The sequence below is a fragment of the Perognathus longimembris genome, chromosome 1, assembly GCF_023159225.1.
Source record: "Perognathus longimembris pacificus isolate PPM17 chromosome 1, ASM2315922v1, whole genome shotgun sequence".
Lineage (NCBI taxonomy): Eukaryota > Metazoa > Chordata > Mammalia > Rodentia > Heteromyidae > Perognathus > Perognathus longimembris.
Window position 1 is genome coordinate 158,118,004 of NC_063161.1, and position 18,496 is coordinate 158,136,499.

The window sequence follows — 18,496 nt, forward strand, 5'->3', positions numbered from 1 at the left end:
CCTTTGCTCCTGAAAGTGCAGCTCAAGTCTCTTCAGTTCTTCCCTTTTCATTTTTGTGTGTGTTCCTTGTCTTCTAGAAGCCCTTCAGCGGCCAGTGGCCTCTGACTTCGAGCCCCAAGGCCTGAGCGAAGCTGCACGCTGGAACTCCAAGGAAAACCTTCTTGCTGGGCCCAGCGAAAATGACCCCAACCTTTTCGTTGCACTGTATGATTTTGTGGCCAGTGGAGATAACACTCTAAGCATAACCAAAGGTAAAGGGGGTGTGGGGTAGTTGCCAAAGACACTTCCCGACATTACGACTGAGAGAGCAGCTTTACAGTTCGGAATGCAGAATAGGCCAGAAAGCAGCAGCATCTTCCCGAGGAGGAGCGCTGTGTGCAGTCCTTACACGCCAGCTTTCCATTTCCATGCTGCAGAGGAAACCCAGATCTAATGCTGGAGACAGAGTTGTTTTCCTAAGAAAAAGCTGTCCTGTTCCCCTGTCCCCCCACCCCCCTCCCCAAGTTTCCTTCCCATAGGAGCAGAGCTCTCGAGTAGACATAATAGACTTACAGACCCACGTCCCGTCTCCGCCCCCCCCCCCAAGTTTCCGTCCCATAGAAGCAGAGCGCGCAAATAGACATCATAGACTTACAGACCCACGGCTGCGCCCTCATCCGGACGCTCAGCACAAACAGGAAGTCCTGTGCGGGAGTGGGAGCCGGGAGCGCGCGTTCTCGGACGCTTGTCAATGTGTATATTTATGGGCACTTGTGCACAGGACTCCGGTGGGGGGAATTTGGAGATGGTTAGTAATCACACAGGACAAACAAGAAGGAAGGAAGCTGGCTTCAAAGCTGATGTGTCTAATTGGGCTCTCTTCCGCTCAGGTGAAAAGCTCCGAGTCTTAGGCTACAATCACAATGGGGAGTGGTGTGAAGCCCAAACCAAAAATGGCCAAGGATGGGTCCCAAGCAACTACATCACCCCAGTCAACAGCCTGGAGAAGCACTCCTGGTACCACGGGCCCGTGTCCCGCAACGCGGCCGAGTACCTGCTGAGCAGCGGGATCAACGGCAGCTTCCTGGTGCGGGAGAGCGAGAGCAGCCCCGGCCAGAGGTCCATCTCGCTGAGATACGAAGGGAGGGTGTACCACTACAGGATCAACACTGCCTCGGATGGCAAGGTGGGAGTGGGGGGAGGGGAGAGGGGAAGGGAGGGTGTACCACTGCAGGATCAACACTGCCTCGGAGGCAGGGTGGGAGCCGGGGGAGGGGAGAGGGGAAGGGAGGGTGTACCACTGCAGGATCAACACTGCCTCGGATGGCAGGGTGGGAGCCGGGGCAGGGGGGGGGGTGGGCGGGGAGGGGAGCTCGGTCGTCAGGCCTGCTGCCAGGCCGCCAGGTCCTTCCACTGCCCTCGTGGCAGGCCTTCCCTGAGCAGCAGCCATGTGCTGTCCCCAGTCCCTGAAAAGAGGAGGACCGTCTGTTGGTTTCAGACATACTTCTTAGACTAAGACTCATTTATTTACTTCTTATTGTCATTGTAAAGGTGATGTACAGAGAGGCTTCGGCTATGTAAGTCGGGTAACGAGTACATTTCGTTTTGGACACTGTCACCTCTTCCCTCACTCCCAGTTTTTTCCACCTGTCCTCACGCACAAGTTGTATAATTCATTTTCAACATAGTGTCTAGTGAGTGCCACGGTGCATTTGTTCACCCTTGGAAGACTGTTCTTTGATAGCAATTCATACTCCATGAGAAAAAAGTTCAAATAACAGGCCATTATTTAAGTTTAGCTTATAGCCTTCTTCCTACAGATATAATTACACTGTGTGTGTGTAAACATGTACACACAGGTTTCAACTAACATGATACCATATGACACTGGTACACTTAGGATTTCCCACTTACAGTTTTGTAAAGGAGTTGGCAAGTGTGTTTTTGCAGTCTTTATAGAGACAATCTGTATGAGTCAGTGAAGGGGAGGAATCCATATGTCCTGAGTCTCTGCTACAGATGTGTGCCACAGCCCCTCGTGGTCCAGCTTTACCCTCACCTCCGTCCCCTGCAGAGGCACTGGTGTCATCTGCCTTTTTGTATTAAGAAAGGGAAGCTTGGGGGCTGGGAATGTGGCTTAGCGGTAGAGTGCTTGTCTTGCATACATGAAGCCCTGGGTTCAATTCCCCAGCACCTCATATATAGAAAAAGCCAGAAGTGGCGCTGTGGCTCAAGTGGCAGAGCGCTAGCCTTGAGTAAAAAGAAGCCAGGGACAGTGCCCAGGCCCTGAGTTCAAGCCCCACGACTGGCAAAAAAAAAAAAAGGGAAGGGAGGGAGGGAAGCAAAGCAGGTGCAGCATCTTAAAGAAAGTGATTGACACAGCCTGGGGTTCCCCCGCGCTCCTCCACACGAGGCTGTGCCAGGCGGTGAGGTAGACTCGTGGGTTAGCAGGTGGGCAGCATAGGCAGCTTAAGAAATAAGATGTTGCCAGGTGCTGGTGGCTCACACGTGTAATCCTAGCTATTCAGGAGGCTGAGGTCTGAGGATCAAGGTTCAAAGCCAGCCCAGGAAAAGAAGTTCTGAGATTCTTATCTCCAGTTAATCACCAGAAAAGCTGAAAGTGGAGCTCACGGCTCAAGTGGTAGAGCATTAGTCTTAAGCAAAACAGCTAAGGGACAATGCCAGGCCCTGAGTTCAAGCCCCAGGACCAGCACCAAAAAATAAAAATAAAGGAATGAATCTGGAGTACATACAAACTAGCACTGGACAGAATGAAACACAGCAAAAAGTTATTGTTTCCTAAGTCAGTTCTGCCCAGCCGAGCAGCTGTGAGCAGCGTCTCCCGCACGTGTGCGGTGTCTGCTGTCTTCACGGAGGCGGGGCTCCCCTGGCCCGCCCCTCCTTCCCCACCAGACAGGAGGTGGGGGAGTGTGTGTATAGCATACTTAGACCTGTCTCCTTCTGTTCATGGCCGTGGCATAGATGGGCCACCTTTTTTATTATTTTATTTTTTTAATCTTCAAATTGTTTTACAAAGGGGTCTCAAATGAACATATCCATTTATGTTTCCTGCGATGTTTGATCCGAGTTACGCTTTCCAGCATTCCTCCTGCTGGATGGAGCATCTTTCATTTAAACAATCTGTTGCTTCAGCTCCCAGGTTGCGTCTAATTTTTTGTTATTACAAATAATGCTGTTATAAGGGGGCTCCAAACTTAAAAAAAAAAATCTGAAGCCACTGCGGGAAGCACATTTTCCTTCACCACCCACTCACTAGTTACACAAACAAGTGCCAGACTTCCTCAAGTCGTTCCTTACCTTCCTGTACCCAGCGCATCCTATCTGTTCTCTCAGTTTTTCAAGGTTCTGGTCATAATCTGTTGAGTTGTAGGCCCACTGGTAGCTCCTGCCCTGCGGTTTGGGAATGCACATTTCTACTTCTTTTTTTTTTTTTTTTTTTTTTTTTGCCAGTCCTGGGGCTTGGACTCAGGGCCTGGTTACTGTCCCTGGCTTCTTCCCGCTCAAAGCTTTTTCTGTTTATGTGGTGCTGAGGAATTGAACCCAGGGCTTCATGCATGCAAGACAAGCACTCTACTGCTAAGCCATATTACCAGCCCACATTTCTACAAATGCAAATAGGTATGCAAGGTGCATTACTAGAGCGGATCTGAGGCTCTGTGCACTTAGACTTTTGAAGCTGTAGCAGCTCCTGCCTGCCATTGCAGCAGTTCAGGAGGCGGAGTTCAAGAGGAGTGTAGTTCAAGGCTGGACAAAAAGTGCTTGAGATTCCTGTCTTAACTGTAAAATGCTGAGTATGTTGGTGCACGTGTGTCATCCAGCTGTGCAGGACGCGTGGATGGGAGGATCACAGGCCAGGCTGACCTGGGCATAAATGTGAGACCCCATTGAAAAAACGTCAGCAAGAAGGGCTGGGAGCATGCGTGGCTGAAGTGATAAAAAGTGCCCACCCTAGCAAGCTCAAGGCCTGGGTTCAAATCTCAGTACTGCAAAAAAAAAAAAGAAGAACAAGAAGAAAATGTGTAGATCTTGCCAAATCACATTGATTTGTTCTCTCACCTGCCTGTTCCTTTCGCCTTCGCCAACAGTTCCCCCCCAGCCTTGCGATCTCACCATAGCAATGTGGGGGTACCCTTAGCCCATTGACTCCACATCTCTTTTTTCTTCAGACAGAAATACATCCCAAGTCACCTATGTCCCTAGGCCCATTGGTCCTCTTATTCCCTTCCCCGGCCTCTGTCCCATGTTCCGGGACCAAGCTGCAGCTTTATTCCCTGCTTGGAAAGTGGCAGCCAATTCCCCCTTCCTGCCCTGTAGCCTCCTGGTCTCCTCGCACCCTGACCATAGCATGCCTTTCTTTCAGCGTCACTTGTCTTCCTCACATCTTTGCTTCAGGCCCTCTTGCCAACCCCTGGCTTTCTGGCCGCTGCCTCAGTGCTGGCTCTGGGGTGGAGGTGGGGCTAGAGGATCTCCTCCGCATGGGGCTCCCCCACAGGTGGAGCGGGGTGTCACATTGTGAGGACCGGGGTGTCACATTGTGAGGACCCGCTCTGAAAGAGTGGTGCTTTGGCCGTGAGTGAGAGCATGGGGCACAGGGTTCTGGGCGAGCAGAGGACGGCCGGCTCCCTATCTGTTCTCGTGGTCTGCGTCAGGTTGCCCCCGGGGATCCCTGGGGGGGGGGGCACGAAGCGTTGTCCCGGAGTCGCTCAGGCAGCAGCCTCCACACAGGTGCAGGCGGGCGAGCTCCATTTGACAGCATCCTAGTTGAGCTGGGTCTCGAGTCTACTGCGGGGAGGGGGCGGGGCCTTCACGTGGGAAGTGTGGATCGCACAAGCCGAGGCGCAGTAGGCAGCTCTCCCACTTTCCCAGGTGCCCCGCAGTGGCGTCTGTCCCCTGGGGGCTGGGGGGGAGGTGGTCTTCACACTGTGGGAACGTGTTTCCAGCGTCATGATGGTGGGCAGGGGGGACGGGGACCGCAGTGGCCATGGCTCGGCGTCCCCACAGAGCAGAGGCTGGAAACATTGTAAGGCTACAAGAAGGACAGGCGCGATCGATGAAGCTCAGTTCTTATTTTCAGATCAGCTCATCTTTAGATGACTGAATGTGGAAGACCGTGTGTGGGTCCCACAGGCTGTCCCCCGCCTCCACCCTCGCCCCGTCCCTCCCTCCTGGCCCTCACTTACCTTTCTCCTGTGGCCTGTCAACCAACCCAAGGGCTGATGGCTCTGGGCTTTGAGTTGGACTCCTGCCAGGGCCAAGCTCGGTAGAGCTCTCGCTGCTTCCGGGCCGCCTTGCAGGACTTGCAGTCCCTCCTGTGCTTTCTCTAGGGGTGCGGCTCCCCACTGCTGTTTCCACACCCCTGCCTAGCTCGTCCTCAGTGCTTGGCTCCTCCCGTCCTGTGGGAGACCATGTGCTCTGCGGCACACATCATTTCCATGTGCAGCACAGAGTTCTGGTTGGCGAGACACTGATCTGGGCTCGGGTTTGGCCTGGTGGCAGGAAGGGCCAGCCACAGAGCCCGTGGGGTCACTGGGACTCGGCCTCCCCGTGTCTGGGATGTCTGGGTGTGGCTCACGGGGTGGGGGTGGGGGGCTCCACCTGCAGAGGCGGCGTGAATCAGCCCATGTGCCTTTGAAGGCGTTGTTGGGGAAGGGTCAGTTCTGGGGGTTCCTTTGACAACTCTTGTCTTGGGGGTCGGTGCGTGACGGGCTGAGCACCGCAGTGTTTGTGGAGCTGAGGACCTGACAATGCCGTGCCGTTCTCGCGGGGATGCCGCGCGGTCTGCTCCAAAGCCAGCACCCGTCCCGAAGAGGCCGCGAGTGCACTGCGCTCCGCGGCGGGGCAGCCGCCCGCTCAAGGAAGGCCGAGGGAAACGAGGTTGAAGGACCAACGCAGCCACGGGCTCCGTTGAAGTTGGCTCACGAGGCTGGAGGGGGTCCAGAACAGATTCTGGGTGACCCAGGGCTCAGAGCGCTCGCGCCTGGGTTGGCTAGGGGGTGCATCTTGCTCCCAGGATGGTGCTCAGGAGTCCGCCGGCCACATTCTGCTGAGACTTCCAAGGTGGGAGAGGGGGCTGGGTTCTGGGTGGAGAGGCAGCACGCTTGCGCCGAGCTGGGGAGGAGACTGGACGCCTGCAGTGGGCGGGGCGGTCCCCCCATGGCCGCCACTCAAGCTTCTGTGGGGAGAATGCCGTGGGTGTGCTTGTGTGGACACTGAGCTCACAGCAGGCCTGGGCACCCCCCCCCCCCGCTGGGCACACACACACACTCACACAGTGTAGTTGTGGGAGGATCCTGTGGAGGCTTCTGCACACTAGCCACAGCCGCCGTGTCAGGCAGGGCTCAGGGGGCTCCCTAGTTGTCGTAAACTTTTGTCAGGGTTGAGATTGTTACCAAAAGACTCGCCCAATGCTGGCCATTACATTGCCTAAGTTTTAACAATTGTTATCTTCCCAAGCAAAAAGAAAAAATCTTTACCCTGTTGTGGGTCGTAGGTGGATCAACTTGTATGTTTTATTTTCTTTTCTTGTTTATTTGTTTGCTTGGTTTTGCTTCTTGAGCAGAGTTGCACTACATATCCCCCGCTGGCCTCAAACCCTAAATCCTCCCACTTCAGCCTTCCTCTTGCTGGGATTGTACATGTGTGCTGCCATGCTTGGCTTACTTCCCTTCACCTGTGCTTCAACCACCTCAGGAACGTACAGCAAGTGATTGCATTCGCTTTCTGTTACCGTAGTGAAATACTTGGGGTACCAGCTTCATAAAGAAAGGAGATTATTCATCTGTCTATTGGGGAGGCTGGAAGTTGGGGCAGCCTGGTAGGGGCTGTGGCAAAGGCGCCTGGCATCCACCGTGGAGAGCACGGGGAGCAGGCCCAGGCTAGAACTTGGGGGGCGGGAGAGCAGGGGATGCAGCTGCTACAAAGGCAATTCACCAAAAACTGGGTGAGTAGCTGGGGGTGGGGCGCTGGGGGCAGGTCTGAGAGAGCACCTCCCATCGGGCCTGCCCTGAATCCTGCCTGGCCACCCAGGACCACACACCTTAGCAGTGTGCCTGAGGCCTTGTCATGTGGCAGCCATGTGGCAGCTTGGCCTTGTTCTCCTTCCCCTCATCCCCACCGCTCTCCGTGGCCCCTGTTCTTCCCCCCCACCCCCGGGTCTCCATGGCCCCTGTTCTCCTTCCCCCCCACCCCCGGGTCTCCATGGCCCCTGTTCTCCTTCCCCCCCACCCCCGGGTCTCCATGGCCCCTGTTCTCCTTCCCCCCCACCCCTGGGTCTCCATGGCCCCTGTTCTCCTTCCCCCCCACCCCCGGGCCTCCATGGCCCCTGTTCTCCTTCCCCTCGCCCCCATGTGTCTCCAGTCTGCATCCTCCTCCCAGGACTTTGCCATTGGCCTGGTTCTGAATGCAACATTGTGACTTTGATGGTGACTTTCTCCCCATTGGCAAGCCAGGAGAGTTTGGGGGCTGGAGCCCAGATGTGCTGTGGCGATGTTAGTGCAGGGCTGTCTTCGGTGAGGAAGCATGTGGGCGCCTCACCCCGCTGCGGATGAAAGGGGAGAAGGTGGCGGGCGCCACCCGCCTTCCCATGGGTACTTCCTGCCACTCCCCTCCACCTCATTGGTACTTCCTGCCACGCCCCCCCACCTCCCCGACCATCTGGAGAGGACTCTGCGGGAAGCAGGCTCTGGGAGAAGCGTGGCCACAGGCCCGTGGCGCCCCACGGCTGTCCTAGCACCCACCACCTACTTCCTGCGGCCGTCCCTTCTCACGGGCTCTGTCTAGCTTTAGCCACTTGTCTTAAGTCAGCAGTACTTACTAAACTTCCCCACTCACTGAACCTAATCCACAGCTGTTGTCAGTGCTAAGCATCGAATGTGCTAGGTAGGCAGTTCACCACTGAGTGTCTCTCCCAACCTCAACATCTGCTTAGTCTTAACTTTTAGCATGGAGGGTACAGGAAGGATAAGAAAAGAAAAGACAGCTCAGGACCCTGTACTCTCATAGCTGGAGATGGACAGTAGTTAAGCAAATAATCAGGAAATTGCCTGCTAGACCAGTGGTGGTGGTTTTCAACTGGGTGGATAGAGAAGACTTCAGAGGCTGTGTGTGTCTTACTTGGCTCTCTCTGATGCTCTACCACTTGAGCCACACCTCTACTTGAGCTTTTGGCGGGTTGATTGGAGAGTCTCAGGAGCTAAGGAGTTTTCTGTCAGGGCTGGCTTCGATCTGTGATGCTGAGATCTCGGCCTCCCGAGGAGCTAGGCTGACAGGCGTGAGTCTCCGAGCGCCCAGCAGCTTCACAGATGTCTAACCTTGTCTCAGGACTGTGGGGGGGACCTGGACAAGGGGACGTTTGGGTGTGGGAAGGCAGAGGGAACAGCGGGTACGGAGGCCCTGAGGCTTTTCAAAGTCCAGACCTGGTTGGAGGTGCAGCAGCTGAGCCGTCTAGTGGAGGGAGGGAGGGCGAGTCGTTGGCGTGGGGGTTCCGTAGGGCGGCTGCCGTGTGGGTGACGGCGGTCTTGCTCTCCACAGCTCTACGTGTCCTCGGAGAGCCGCTTCAGCACCCTGGCAGAGCTGGTTCACCACCACTCCACCGTGGCGGACGGGCTCATCACCACGCTGCACTACCCCGCCCCCAAGCGCAACAAGCCCACGGTGTACGGCGTGTCCCCCAACTACGACAAGTGGGAGATGGAGCGCACGGACATCACCATGAAGCACAAGCTGGGCGGCGGCCAGTACGGGGAGGTGTACGAGGGTGTGTGGAAGAAGTACAGCCTCACCGTGGCTGTGAAGACCCTGAAGGTGGGCCTCGGGCACCCCGCCCAGCCCGGGCTGGCGGGTGGGGGTGCTCCTGTCCTCACCCGTGCCCAGGCTCCGGCGTCTCTGTCCATCTCCCCGCGCGTGGGAGCGGGCAGGTACGAGATAGGAGTCACACCGGAAGGTTCCTTGTCCCGGGCATGTGGCACAGGCAGTCGGGGAGGAGAGGTGAAGCTAGGAGCCCGAAAGAAGGCGACTTCACTGCAGCAGCCCCTCAGGGACTTCATGGGTCACAGGCACACCCTCGGGAGGTTCTCAGAGACCTGCTAGGACGCCTACGGAAGCTTCCGTTCTCACTCAGGCCTCTGCTTCCTGGCGTGGGCCGAGCTGGCCCTGTGGCGAGAGCGCCCCCTAGTGGTGACCACCCGTGTCGCCTGCTGCCCTGTGAGTGAGTGTCCATGGGAGTCGGGAGAGGGGCCTTTTACCTATTGGGAAAAAGGAAGTAACTGCGCCCCTACCCCCCCCCCCCCCACCCAGGAGACAGACCCACGTTTATGCCTGTGTCTCAGGTTTGTTGTGGTGTGGCTGACACGGCTGACATTTGCCACTTGCCTGACGCCTTCCCTTGAAGGCACAGTTAAAAGGGACTACAAGTATGCACCGCACAGAGTCAGCTGTTTTAGGGCAGATACAATGTTCTGTTCTTTGTGTCTAGAAACCAAAGGCGGCGTTCTGATGTGACGTTCAGTGCGCTGCCACCTTTTGGCCCTCTGGCACAGTCGATACTTTGGGTCGGGTGGCAAGGTTGAGGTCACCTTGAGCACTTCCTAAATGTTTTACAAAGAGGACTTTTTTCCAGAATTAGTAAAGATTTATGGTGTGGTGGCCAGGGCCTACTTAGCCCTGAGATTTAAAAATCAATCAGACCATTTTTCAGTGCAGGCACTGGGGCGGGGGGGGGGGGTGAGGAGGAGACAGGATGGCTGCGGATATGGTCAGGACAGCAGCAGAGGCATGTCCAAGCTGTGCAAGCCAGCTCGAGTGCGCGGGCCAGGAGCCTAGAGGGGCGGGAAGTCAGGGCCGCCTGGAAGGAAGGCCAGCTAAGTCATTGGGGCTGTCCCGGGCTGTGCTGCTTGCTCCGATGACGGCCTGGAACGCCAGCTCAGTGGTAGGGACTGTCCCGGGGCTGGGGCTGGGTGCTCCGATGACCGTGCTTTCATCTGAGTCGCAGAGACTGCTGGGTGGAGAGCACCGGGATCCCCCACACCACCCCAGCACCCATGTCCACAGCCGGACTTTCCTTCTCCTGGTGACAGGCTCCATGGAACCCATGCCCAGGAAGGAGGCAGCAGGGGGCCCGTGCACTCCACACTGGCCCTTGAGAGGAAGGGGAGGCAGGCATGATGGGGCATGCTTGTGGTCCCAGCTACACAGACTGGGTTGGTAGGAGGTGCAAGGTCTCAAGCTGGCCCTAGGTAGAAGCAGACCCTATGTGAAAGTAACAAAAGGGGCTGGGGGTGTGACTCGGGTGGTCGAACACCAGCTTAGCAAGCCTACCTCACACCCCTGTACTGCATAGTCCCCCAGAGACAGCTGTTGATCTAGGTGTGACAATAGTAAGACTGATGAGATGTCAGATTTCAGTTCTGTGGGAAATAGCGGAACTTGGTTATAGGTGGTGCCCTGCCCTGGTGGTTACACCTTCCTGAACCACGTGGACGGGGGGCGGGGAACGACGCTGGGTTCATTTTGGTTTTGTGCTGGTACTGGGACTTGAGCTCAAGGCTTGGACCCTGTCCCCAAGGTATTTCACTCATGGCTGGCTTTCTCCCATGTGAGCTACAGCTCCATTTCCAGATTTTTGGTGATTCATCAGGCATAAGAGTTTCACAGACGTTTCTGCCTGGGCCGGCTTCCAACCCTGATCCTCAGACCTCAGCCTCCTAAGGGGCTAGGCTAACAGGCATGAGCCCCCGGCTCCCAGCTTGCATGTGCGGTTTAACTCATACGTGGATGGCAGAAGGCCTTTGGGGAGCTGCTGCTGGCTTGCACCCTGCATGTGGACCTAGGAGGCCGCCTGTGTAGCCTTGTGGCTTGGTCTCTCTGGGTTTCATTTTTCCCCTCAGAAACTGGTTTTATTGGGGAACTCCAGGGACAACTGAAAAGGAGTTCGGTGACACTGCTGATATCTGGCAGTCACATGCGTGTGACTTTACAAAGAGGGCCATGCACAGCTCTTTGCAAGAGAGGCCTGCTGTTGCCCCGGTCATTGCTGCTGAGCAGCCTTAAGCCGTGCGGGGCCTCTGCTGGGCTGGAGCTCACACGGGCAGGCGGCTTCCGGTGGGCTCTCCGGCCAGCATCTCAGCTTCTACTTTATGGGTAATGGGTGAACGCTCTCTCTGCCAGTCCTGGGGCCTGAACTCAGGGCCTGGCACTGTCGCTGAGTTGCTTTTTGCTCAAGGCTAGCACTCTACCACTCGAGCCACAGCGCCACTTCCAGCCTTTTCTGTGTATGTGGTGCTGAGGAATCGAACCCAGGGCTTCATGCATGCCAGGCGAGCGCTCTACCCCTGAGCCACACTCCCAGCCCCTGGGTAACTTCTCTTCAAAAGGATGGTGGAAAATGAACCTAACGGCAGGGAGCACGGCGGGGCAGGGAGGTTCCGCGGCCGGCGCAGCTGCACACCCGGCCTGCCGGTAGTAGCTCAGAGGGCAACGGGAACTGTCAGCTTCCAGCAGAGGGAGACAAATTCACACTTTTTTTCCTGAAAGAAGAAACTCAAAGAATGACTGCAGCCTGTGTAGGTGTGCGCACGTGCGTGTGTGAATTACTGCAGCCTGTGTGTGCATGTGTGTGAAAGAGGCAGACAAGAAGGGCTTTGGAACCAGGCAGTTCCCCTGACAGCCGCCCTCTCAGGAGCTTTGTGACCTGGGTCTTGTGTTAAAGGGCCCGCAGTCCTCCCAGCAAATGTGTGTGTGAGCTGCCTGCCTGTGTGGTTTGTCACCTCGCCCTTTCTCCCTGGTCTGGAAGCTTCTCGGGAGTCACCTGGGAGCGTCCCAGCCAGGGAGGATTGCGAAGGCCGTCCTTGCTCCGGGCCTCGGCTCCCAGGCTCCTGGCAGCCACTGCTCCAGCCTTTGCCACTGGGGTTCCACCACGCACACCAGAGCCCACAAGCCACTGAGCACACTGGGGGTCAGAGGGCACTGGAAAGAGGACAGCAGGGCTGAGACACCACCCACCCTGCCCTATCCTGACCGCCAGCAGTGCTGAGGGGACATTAATTAAGAACCACTGGCCTGCCGTTTTAAACACAGTCAATCGCCTCCTCGTTGCACCTCGAACCCTACGCACTAATGGACAGAAGCTCCTCGGTAGTCATGCCTGGCTGGTAAACATGGCCAACCAGAGCAAGAGAGTGCTAAGGAGAGGGCTGGGGATATGGCCTAGTGGCAAGAGTGCCTGCCTCATATACATGAGGCCCTGGGTTCGATTCCCCAGCACCATATATACAGAAAATGGCCAGAAGCGGCGCTGTGGCTCAAGTGGCAGAGTGCTAGCCTTGAGCAAAAAGAAGCCAGGGACAGTGCTCAGGCCCTGAGTCCAAACCCCAGGACTGGCAAAAAAAAAAAAGAGAGTGCTAAGGAGAGGTTGGCCCGTCCCCACCACACCACCTAGGTTGGCCGCTGGCCTGCCCAGTAGGACAGCTCCTTTGTGTTCTGAAGAGACAGGAATGGAGAAGCTTCCACTGGGGCCTAAGATTTGCTGAGCTTTCCTTGGAACCTTCCCCTCGCTCAGACTCCTTGCCGACTCTGGCAGGCGGCCTGTGGCCTTCCTTGCCTCCGGAGCTGGGCTCTCACTGAGCAACGCCTGCTCGCTGTCTGCCCTGTTGTGACGGCCAGCTCGGTGGACATCAGCGGACAGTGGCCTAAGTTATAAAGAGACAAAGGGGCCACGGCCCTGGAGGCTCCGGACCAGAAGCGAGTGAGGCCTGTGCACACGGAACGCGCGGGCGCTGGCCAAGCCCGGGCCCTGCGGTGCTGAGGACCTGCCGCGCGGGGCCTCGGAATGCTGCTGCAAATCCGCCATCCCGAGGGCCACCTTAGCACCAGGGTGACTGACGAGACAGTGGGGTAATGTAGGGACCCCTCTAAGTGAGGGGCACCTGAGAGTGGGTCCTCACGTGGTTTCCGCTGGCATTAGGGCTTGTGCCGCCATGATAGGAGCCTGTCCGGCTCTGCGGCCGCGCTCGCTGGCGGACACAGCCTCAGCGTCTCCCGTCGCCCTGCAGGAGGACACCATGGAGGTGGAGGAGTTCCTGAAGGAGGCTGCGGTGATGAAGGAGATCAAGCACCCCAACCTGGTGCAGCTGCTGGGTGAGGAGTGGGGGGCTCCCAGGGCACCCCTTTTCGGAATATTATTTAAGTAGTTGTCCAAAGGAATTGCCATTCGACAAAGCAGTTGATGAATACAGTGCATGTTGATCGGTGTCACCTCGGAGCATCATCTGTCCCCTGCCCCCCCCCCCCCACGTTTCCCCTCACGCTTGTTAAATTCCTAGGGTATCTGTCCAACTCTTGTCTGCATTTCCCCCTTCTCCTTTTTGGTCATCTACCCCTTTCCCTCTGGCCCACTTTTGCTAAACTTTTGAGTTTGCCCTTCTAAGGAATTACACTCTTTGAGTTTCCCCTTGAATCAACCATGTTTCCGCGAATGCATTTGTAAACGCTTACATACCACCCAGTGTCTTTCCCTACAAGTTTATAAGCTGTGCGTAGCTTCCACGTATGAGGGAAAGCATGCCCCCGTGGAGGACATGGCTTACCCAGATCCTTGTATGGGCACAAGACCCACTCGCGCTCCCGTGCCACAGCTGTGCTCTGTAACCTTGGCTCCTAGGAGGCCACGTGGGAGGCGGGGTACGGGGTGGGGGGGCGGGTTCTACCCCAAGCTGTCAGACACAAATCTCAGAATGGCTTCTGAGGCTTAGAGTTGGTCAGGAGCGTTCTCACCACACTGGCCACTGACGGGAGGCGAGGCCTGGCGGGGCTTAGGACCTGTGCCGCGTGGCCTGCAACTCAGTGGCAGTCGCTCTGCATAAGATGAGGTCCCTGGGCTCGAGGAAGGGAGGAGCCCGGCTGCACCCCGCCATCGGGAGTGCGTGTAGGGAGCGGGCACAGGCCCCGGGGCGGAGCCACCTCCGTTTGGAGACCCCTTCCTTTGGCACCAGCCCTTCCCTTACTTGCGTGTGCCGTCGGCAGGGGTCTGCACCCGGGAGCCCCCCTTCTACATCATCACCGAGTTCATGACCTATGGGAACCTGTTGGACTACCTGCGAGAGTGTAACCGGCAGGAGGTGAGCGCCGTGGTTCTGCTCTACATGGCCACGCAGATCTCGTCCGCCATGGAGTACCTGGAGAAGAAGAACTTCATCCACAGGTGAGACTGCCTCTCCCCCGGGCCTCCCAGCGAGGCCCGGCTCCCCTCCGGCTGTCGGTGCCGCCAGCCCACCGGCCTGTGGACCGTGCACACGCGCTGGGGGCCTCACAGGACCTTCAAGCAGCAGCCAGGCCAGGGCCTGGACACGGGAGCCCAGCCCCGGGTAAGGAACACTTGTACCCGTCTCGGACTCCGTGGACTACTGAGTGGAGTTGGGAAAAGGCACACTTGCCATAACACCAGCTGCTGGCAAGCCGGGCGCTCCTCGGGAAGGGCCCCTGCGTGGAGCACTTCCACGGCTTTTACGCAAATTCCTCCTGAAAGCCAGGGAATGGATTTTGTTCTAGATGCTCGTGTTTCCCTCCCTTCTCGATATTATTGTTTCATTGTCCATTTAACGTGCTGTCAGCGGGCTCCAGGATGATTGCTCGGTCGTCAGAGCCGTGCGTGCGCTGGCCTAAATGAAGCATCTTTGCGGTTTTGTCAAGGCGAGAGCGTTTTGACCTTCAGGCGTGCCACAATTATCTCGCTCTTGGCGTGCTTTGCCAGTGGAAGCGGCTTCCTAGCGTCGTCGCCTGTGCGGGCAGAGCCTGATGGGCTTTGCTGGACTCTTTTATGCAAGATGTTCTCCACGCCACTGCTCTGACCTTTCCTACCCAATTAACTCAAGTGTGCAACCTCTACATGAGATGCCGGAGCAGGAGTGAGAGGAGCATGTGTGAAATGCTCCCACGCCGGCTGTCCCGTCACTCAGCACGGTGACGCGCCAGCCCTCTGATGCTGCAAATTGCGATTTCCTGACTTCTGCTTTGCCTTGCACGGCTAGCTCCACTCCCTCCCCATCAGGCAAGCGGAGGGTGCTTTACCCAAAATCCTATTAGGCACAAGTCCTCTGCGTTGAATTTCTCAGTCATTGCCAGTGACCAGGCTTCCTCACGCTGCCATAACTTAAGCTGCCACCCCCTCTCCTCGCATTTCAGCTTGCCTTGTGATTTCATGGTTAACATCCATGAACCAAAGATTAGACACCTGCCTGCCTCCCTCCTGGGGAGAAGCTGGCGAGGAGAGGAGGCGGATGGATTATCGGGAGGGGGGCAGTGAGCGGGGAGCTCTAGGCTGGTAAGCATCAGGAAGAAAGAGCACAGTCTGGAAGAACTCTGTGCTCTGAAGTCTAGCAGGATGGGGGAGACGCAGATGTGAGTTTCTTGCGGTTGAGGGCTAGGCCAGGTTTCTGTCCCCACTGCCTGGCCCAGCGTGGCACTGGGCTCCTAAATGCCAGGTTGGCGTGCCAGTCCACCGGCGCCCGGCAGCCCGGAGATGAGCCTCTTACTGCCACCTTCATTTTATGGATGAGGTGACTGAGTGTCAGAGTCATTACCTTGATTCAGGTCACGGGGCCGGGCAGCCCCTGGGCCACCTCTGCTGCCTGTCACCATGGTGGCAGCTCAGGGTGTGTGCCGGGGGGGGGGCGGGGGGCACTGCTCTCCTCTGGGAGCAGACTTGGGTTTCCCAGTGTCCGTGTCTTCCCCGCACTCCACGCTGGAGAGTCTGCGAAGCTGGGAGGTTTGCCAGGCGTGCTCGGCAGTGGTGCTCCCCGAGCGTCCTCATGGAAGATTGGTTTCCTTCCTCAGAGATCTGGCTGCCCGGAACTGCCTGGTAGGGGAAAACCACTTGGTGAAGGTGGCTGACTTCGGCCTGAGCAGGTTAATGACGGGGGACACCTACACCGCCCATGCTGGAGCCAAGTTCCCCATCAAGTGGACCGCGCCCGAAAGCCTGGCCTACAACAAGTTCTCCATCAAGTCCGATGTGTGGGGTAAGGGCCGCCGTGGCGCCGGCCCTCCTGCCTCCCCCCTGGCCTTTCACTGCTCTCTTCTGCCCTTCCGTTTCTCCTTCATCCTCTTCCTCATTTTCAGGCCCCACCTTACATTTTCTCTCCAAAATGAAATATCCACTGACAATATAGGCTTTTCCCCCCCCTAAATGATTTATAGAAACTTCCTTAATTTAATATGTCTTCCTTCCAAATGTGCTGCTTAGATTTACCAGGGCAGCTAGCTGATCCTACAGAAAGGCAGAGAGCACAGGCTTGTTCAGGTGTGTGTGTGTGTGTGTGTGTGTGTGTGTGTGTGTGTGCACAAGGGAGAGAGAGAGATTCTGGGGTTTGAACTCAGAGCCTTGGTGCTGTCCCTGAGCTGTGTGTTTGTCAGTCATGGAGTTTGAACTCAGGGCCTGAGCACTGTCCCTGAGTGTTTTTGCTCAAGGCTAGGGACAGCGTCTGGGTTCTGAGTTTAAGCCCCACAAAAGGACAGTTTCATACTGAGCCCCTTGTCCCTACCGCCTGTCATTAGTGAGCCGCTTGGGGGGAGCTTGGGCCCTCTGCCCACCCACGCCCTGATGTTCATTTTCTTGGGGTGGGGGAAGGGACCTCTAGACATTGTTATTTTACACATAAATATTTCAGTATTCTTTTTGCCAGTCCTGAGGCTTGAACTCAGGGCCTGAGCACTGTCCCTGGCTTCCTTTTGCTCAAGGCTAGCACTCTGCCACAGATCCACAGCGCCACTTCCAGCCTTTTCTCTGTGTATGTGGTGCTGAGGAATCGAACCCAGGGCTTCACGCATGCTAGGTGAGCACTCTACCACTAGGCCACACTCCCAGCCCAGTGTTTGTTTTTTACAGTCATGATGTTACCCCAAGCTTGACAGTGATGCCGAATATCTTGAAATATCTGGTGTGTAAACTTCACTTGAGTCATGAAAATCCAACATCTTTTGCAGTTTGACCTGAACCAAGTATGGTCCACACGTTGTGTTAGGTCACCTTGCCCTTAAGCCTAGAGTCTGTCGGCATTTCCCGCTGCATGTGGAGGAAGCGCTCGCCGGCCCCGCTAGTCTCCTGCATGCTGGGTTTCGCCTCCGAGGCGTGGCCTGCTCCGCGTGGCTTCCCAGCAGAGCCTCCTAGTGCACGCAGAGTCTCTCTGTCGGAGGAAGGGCCTTCGGAGGCCTTGCGTGTGCGCCTTTTCCCCTCTTCTATGTGATGTGCAGTTTTTTCACTCAGTGCTTGGATGAAGAAGCTGCCCCTCGCCTACTATTTTCTTTGCAAAAATGCACGTGCCGTTTCCACGTGCGCGTGCTCACGTGCGTGTGAGCACCCCGCCGCCGCCGGCCGCCTCGCGTGGGGATGAGTTGGTCTCTCAACACCCTTCGAGTGAGCGGCTTTGAGACACAGCCACGCACTGTGGATTTCCCCAGCTCCCGTGCGGCGGGCCGCGGGCCTCTCCTCGTCCAGCGGCCTCGCCTCACCTTTGCTGTGTGGGAACCCGGCTCCCCTTCCTTTTGGCCCTGTAGCCCTCACCTCCACACGGCCTGCCGTGACCAGACTGCAGCCCCAGCCCCGCCCCAGCCCCGCAGGCTCACAGAGAGAGTGCCGGAGACCCTCGTGACACGCACATGGCGGCCTCTCCACAGAGCCCCACGAGGAGCGCTTCCCTAGCGCGCCTTCCGCCCCCTCCGGCCCTGCGCCCTGTTCCGTCCTGCAGCCTGGCCCAGCAGCCAGGGTGGACGCCACCTTGTGTCTTGATTTTTTTTTTTAAATTTTATTATATTTTTTTTTTTGCCCTTTCTTTCAGCATTTGGAGTCTTGCTTTGGGAAATTGCTACGTACGGCATGTCTCCTTACCCGGGAATTGACCTGTCCCAGGTGTACGAGCTGCTGGAGAAAGACTACCGCATGGAGCGGCCCGAAGGCTGCCCCGAGAAGGTCTACGAGCTCATGCGCGCCTGTGAGCCTCCCCCGCCCCTTTCTAGCCGCCTGCGTGTGCTCTGGGGGAGACGCCCAGGGTGGGTGCCCACGCCCAGGAAGGCCGCAGAGGGCTGAGGGACCTCCACTCCGCACTGCCTCCAAGGCTTCCGTGCCTTTGTTTACAGATAATGTACATGTGACTTGGCTTTGCCTTCCTCCCTCCCTCCCCGCCTTCTTCCCCACCTACCTATGGTCGTGGATGCTGTCCCTGAGCTTTTTCACTCAAGGCTGGTGCTCTACCACTTGAGCCACAGCTCCACTTCTGGATTTTTAGTGGTAAGGGTCTCACGGGCTGTCCTGCCTGGGCTGGCTTTGAACCCCGATCCTCAGATGCCAGCCTCTTGAGTGGCTGGGATGACAGGTGTAAGCCGCTGGCGCCCGGCGGTTACCATGTCTCGTGACTCGCAGATGGGATGGATGTACAGCTTTGGCCTGTGTCTCCCTTCCAGACCATTGCGTGGGGATGGCTGGCCTCGGCTGTCAGCGAGGCCTCACACG

At 57.0% G+C, this 18,496-nt stretch overlaps 1 protein-coding gene across 2 annotated transcripts in view; it reads left to right on the top strand.

Moving 5' to 3' along the window:
• Positions 1–18,496, top strand: part of Abl1 (ABL proto-oncogene 1, non-receptor tyrosine kinase) — a 104,247-nt gene that overhangs the window by 80,323 nt on the left and 5,428 nt on the right. For both annotated transcript variants that reach the window (XM_048345071.1, XM_048345080.1), the window contains exons 2-8: positions 78–251; positions 870–1,165; positions 8,530–8,802; positions 13,047–13,131; positions 14,017–14,194; positions 15,826–16,010; positions 17,826–17,978. In XM_048345071.1, the coding sequence (XP_048201028.1) occupies positions 78–251; positions 870–1,165; positions 8,530–8,802; positions 13,047–13,131; positions 14,017–14,194; positions 15,826–16,010; positions 17,826–17,978 (1,344 nt within the window). The remainder of the gene's footprint in view (positions 1–77; positions 252–869; positions 1,166–8,529; positions 8,803–13,046; positions 13,132–14,016; positions 14,195–15,825; positions 16,011–17,825; positions 17,979–18,496) is intronic.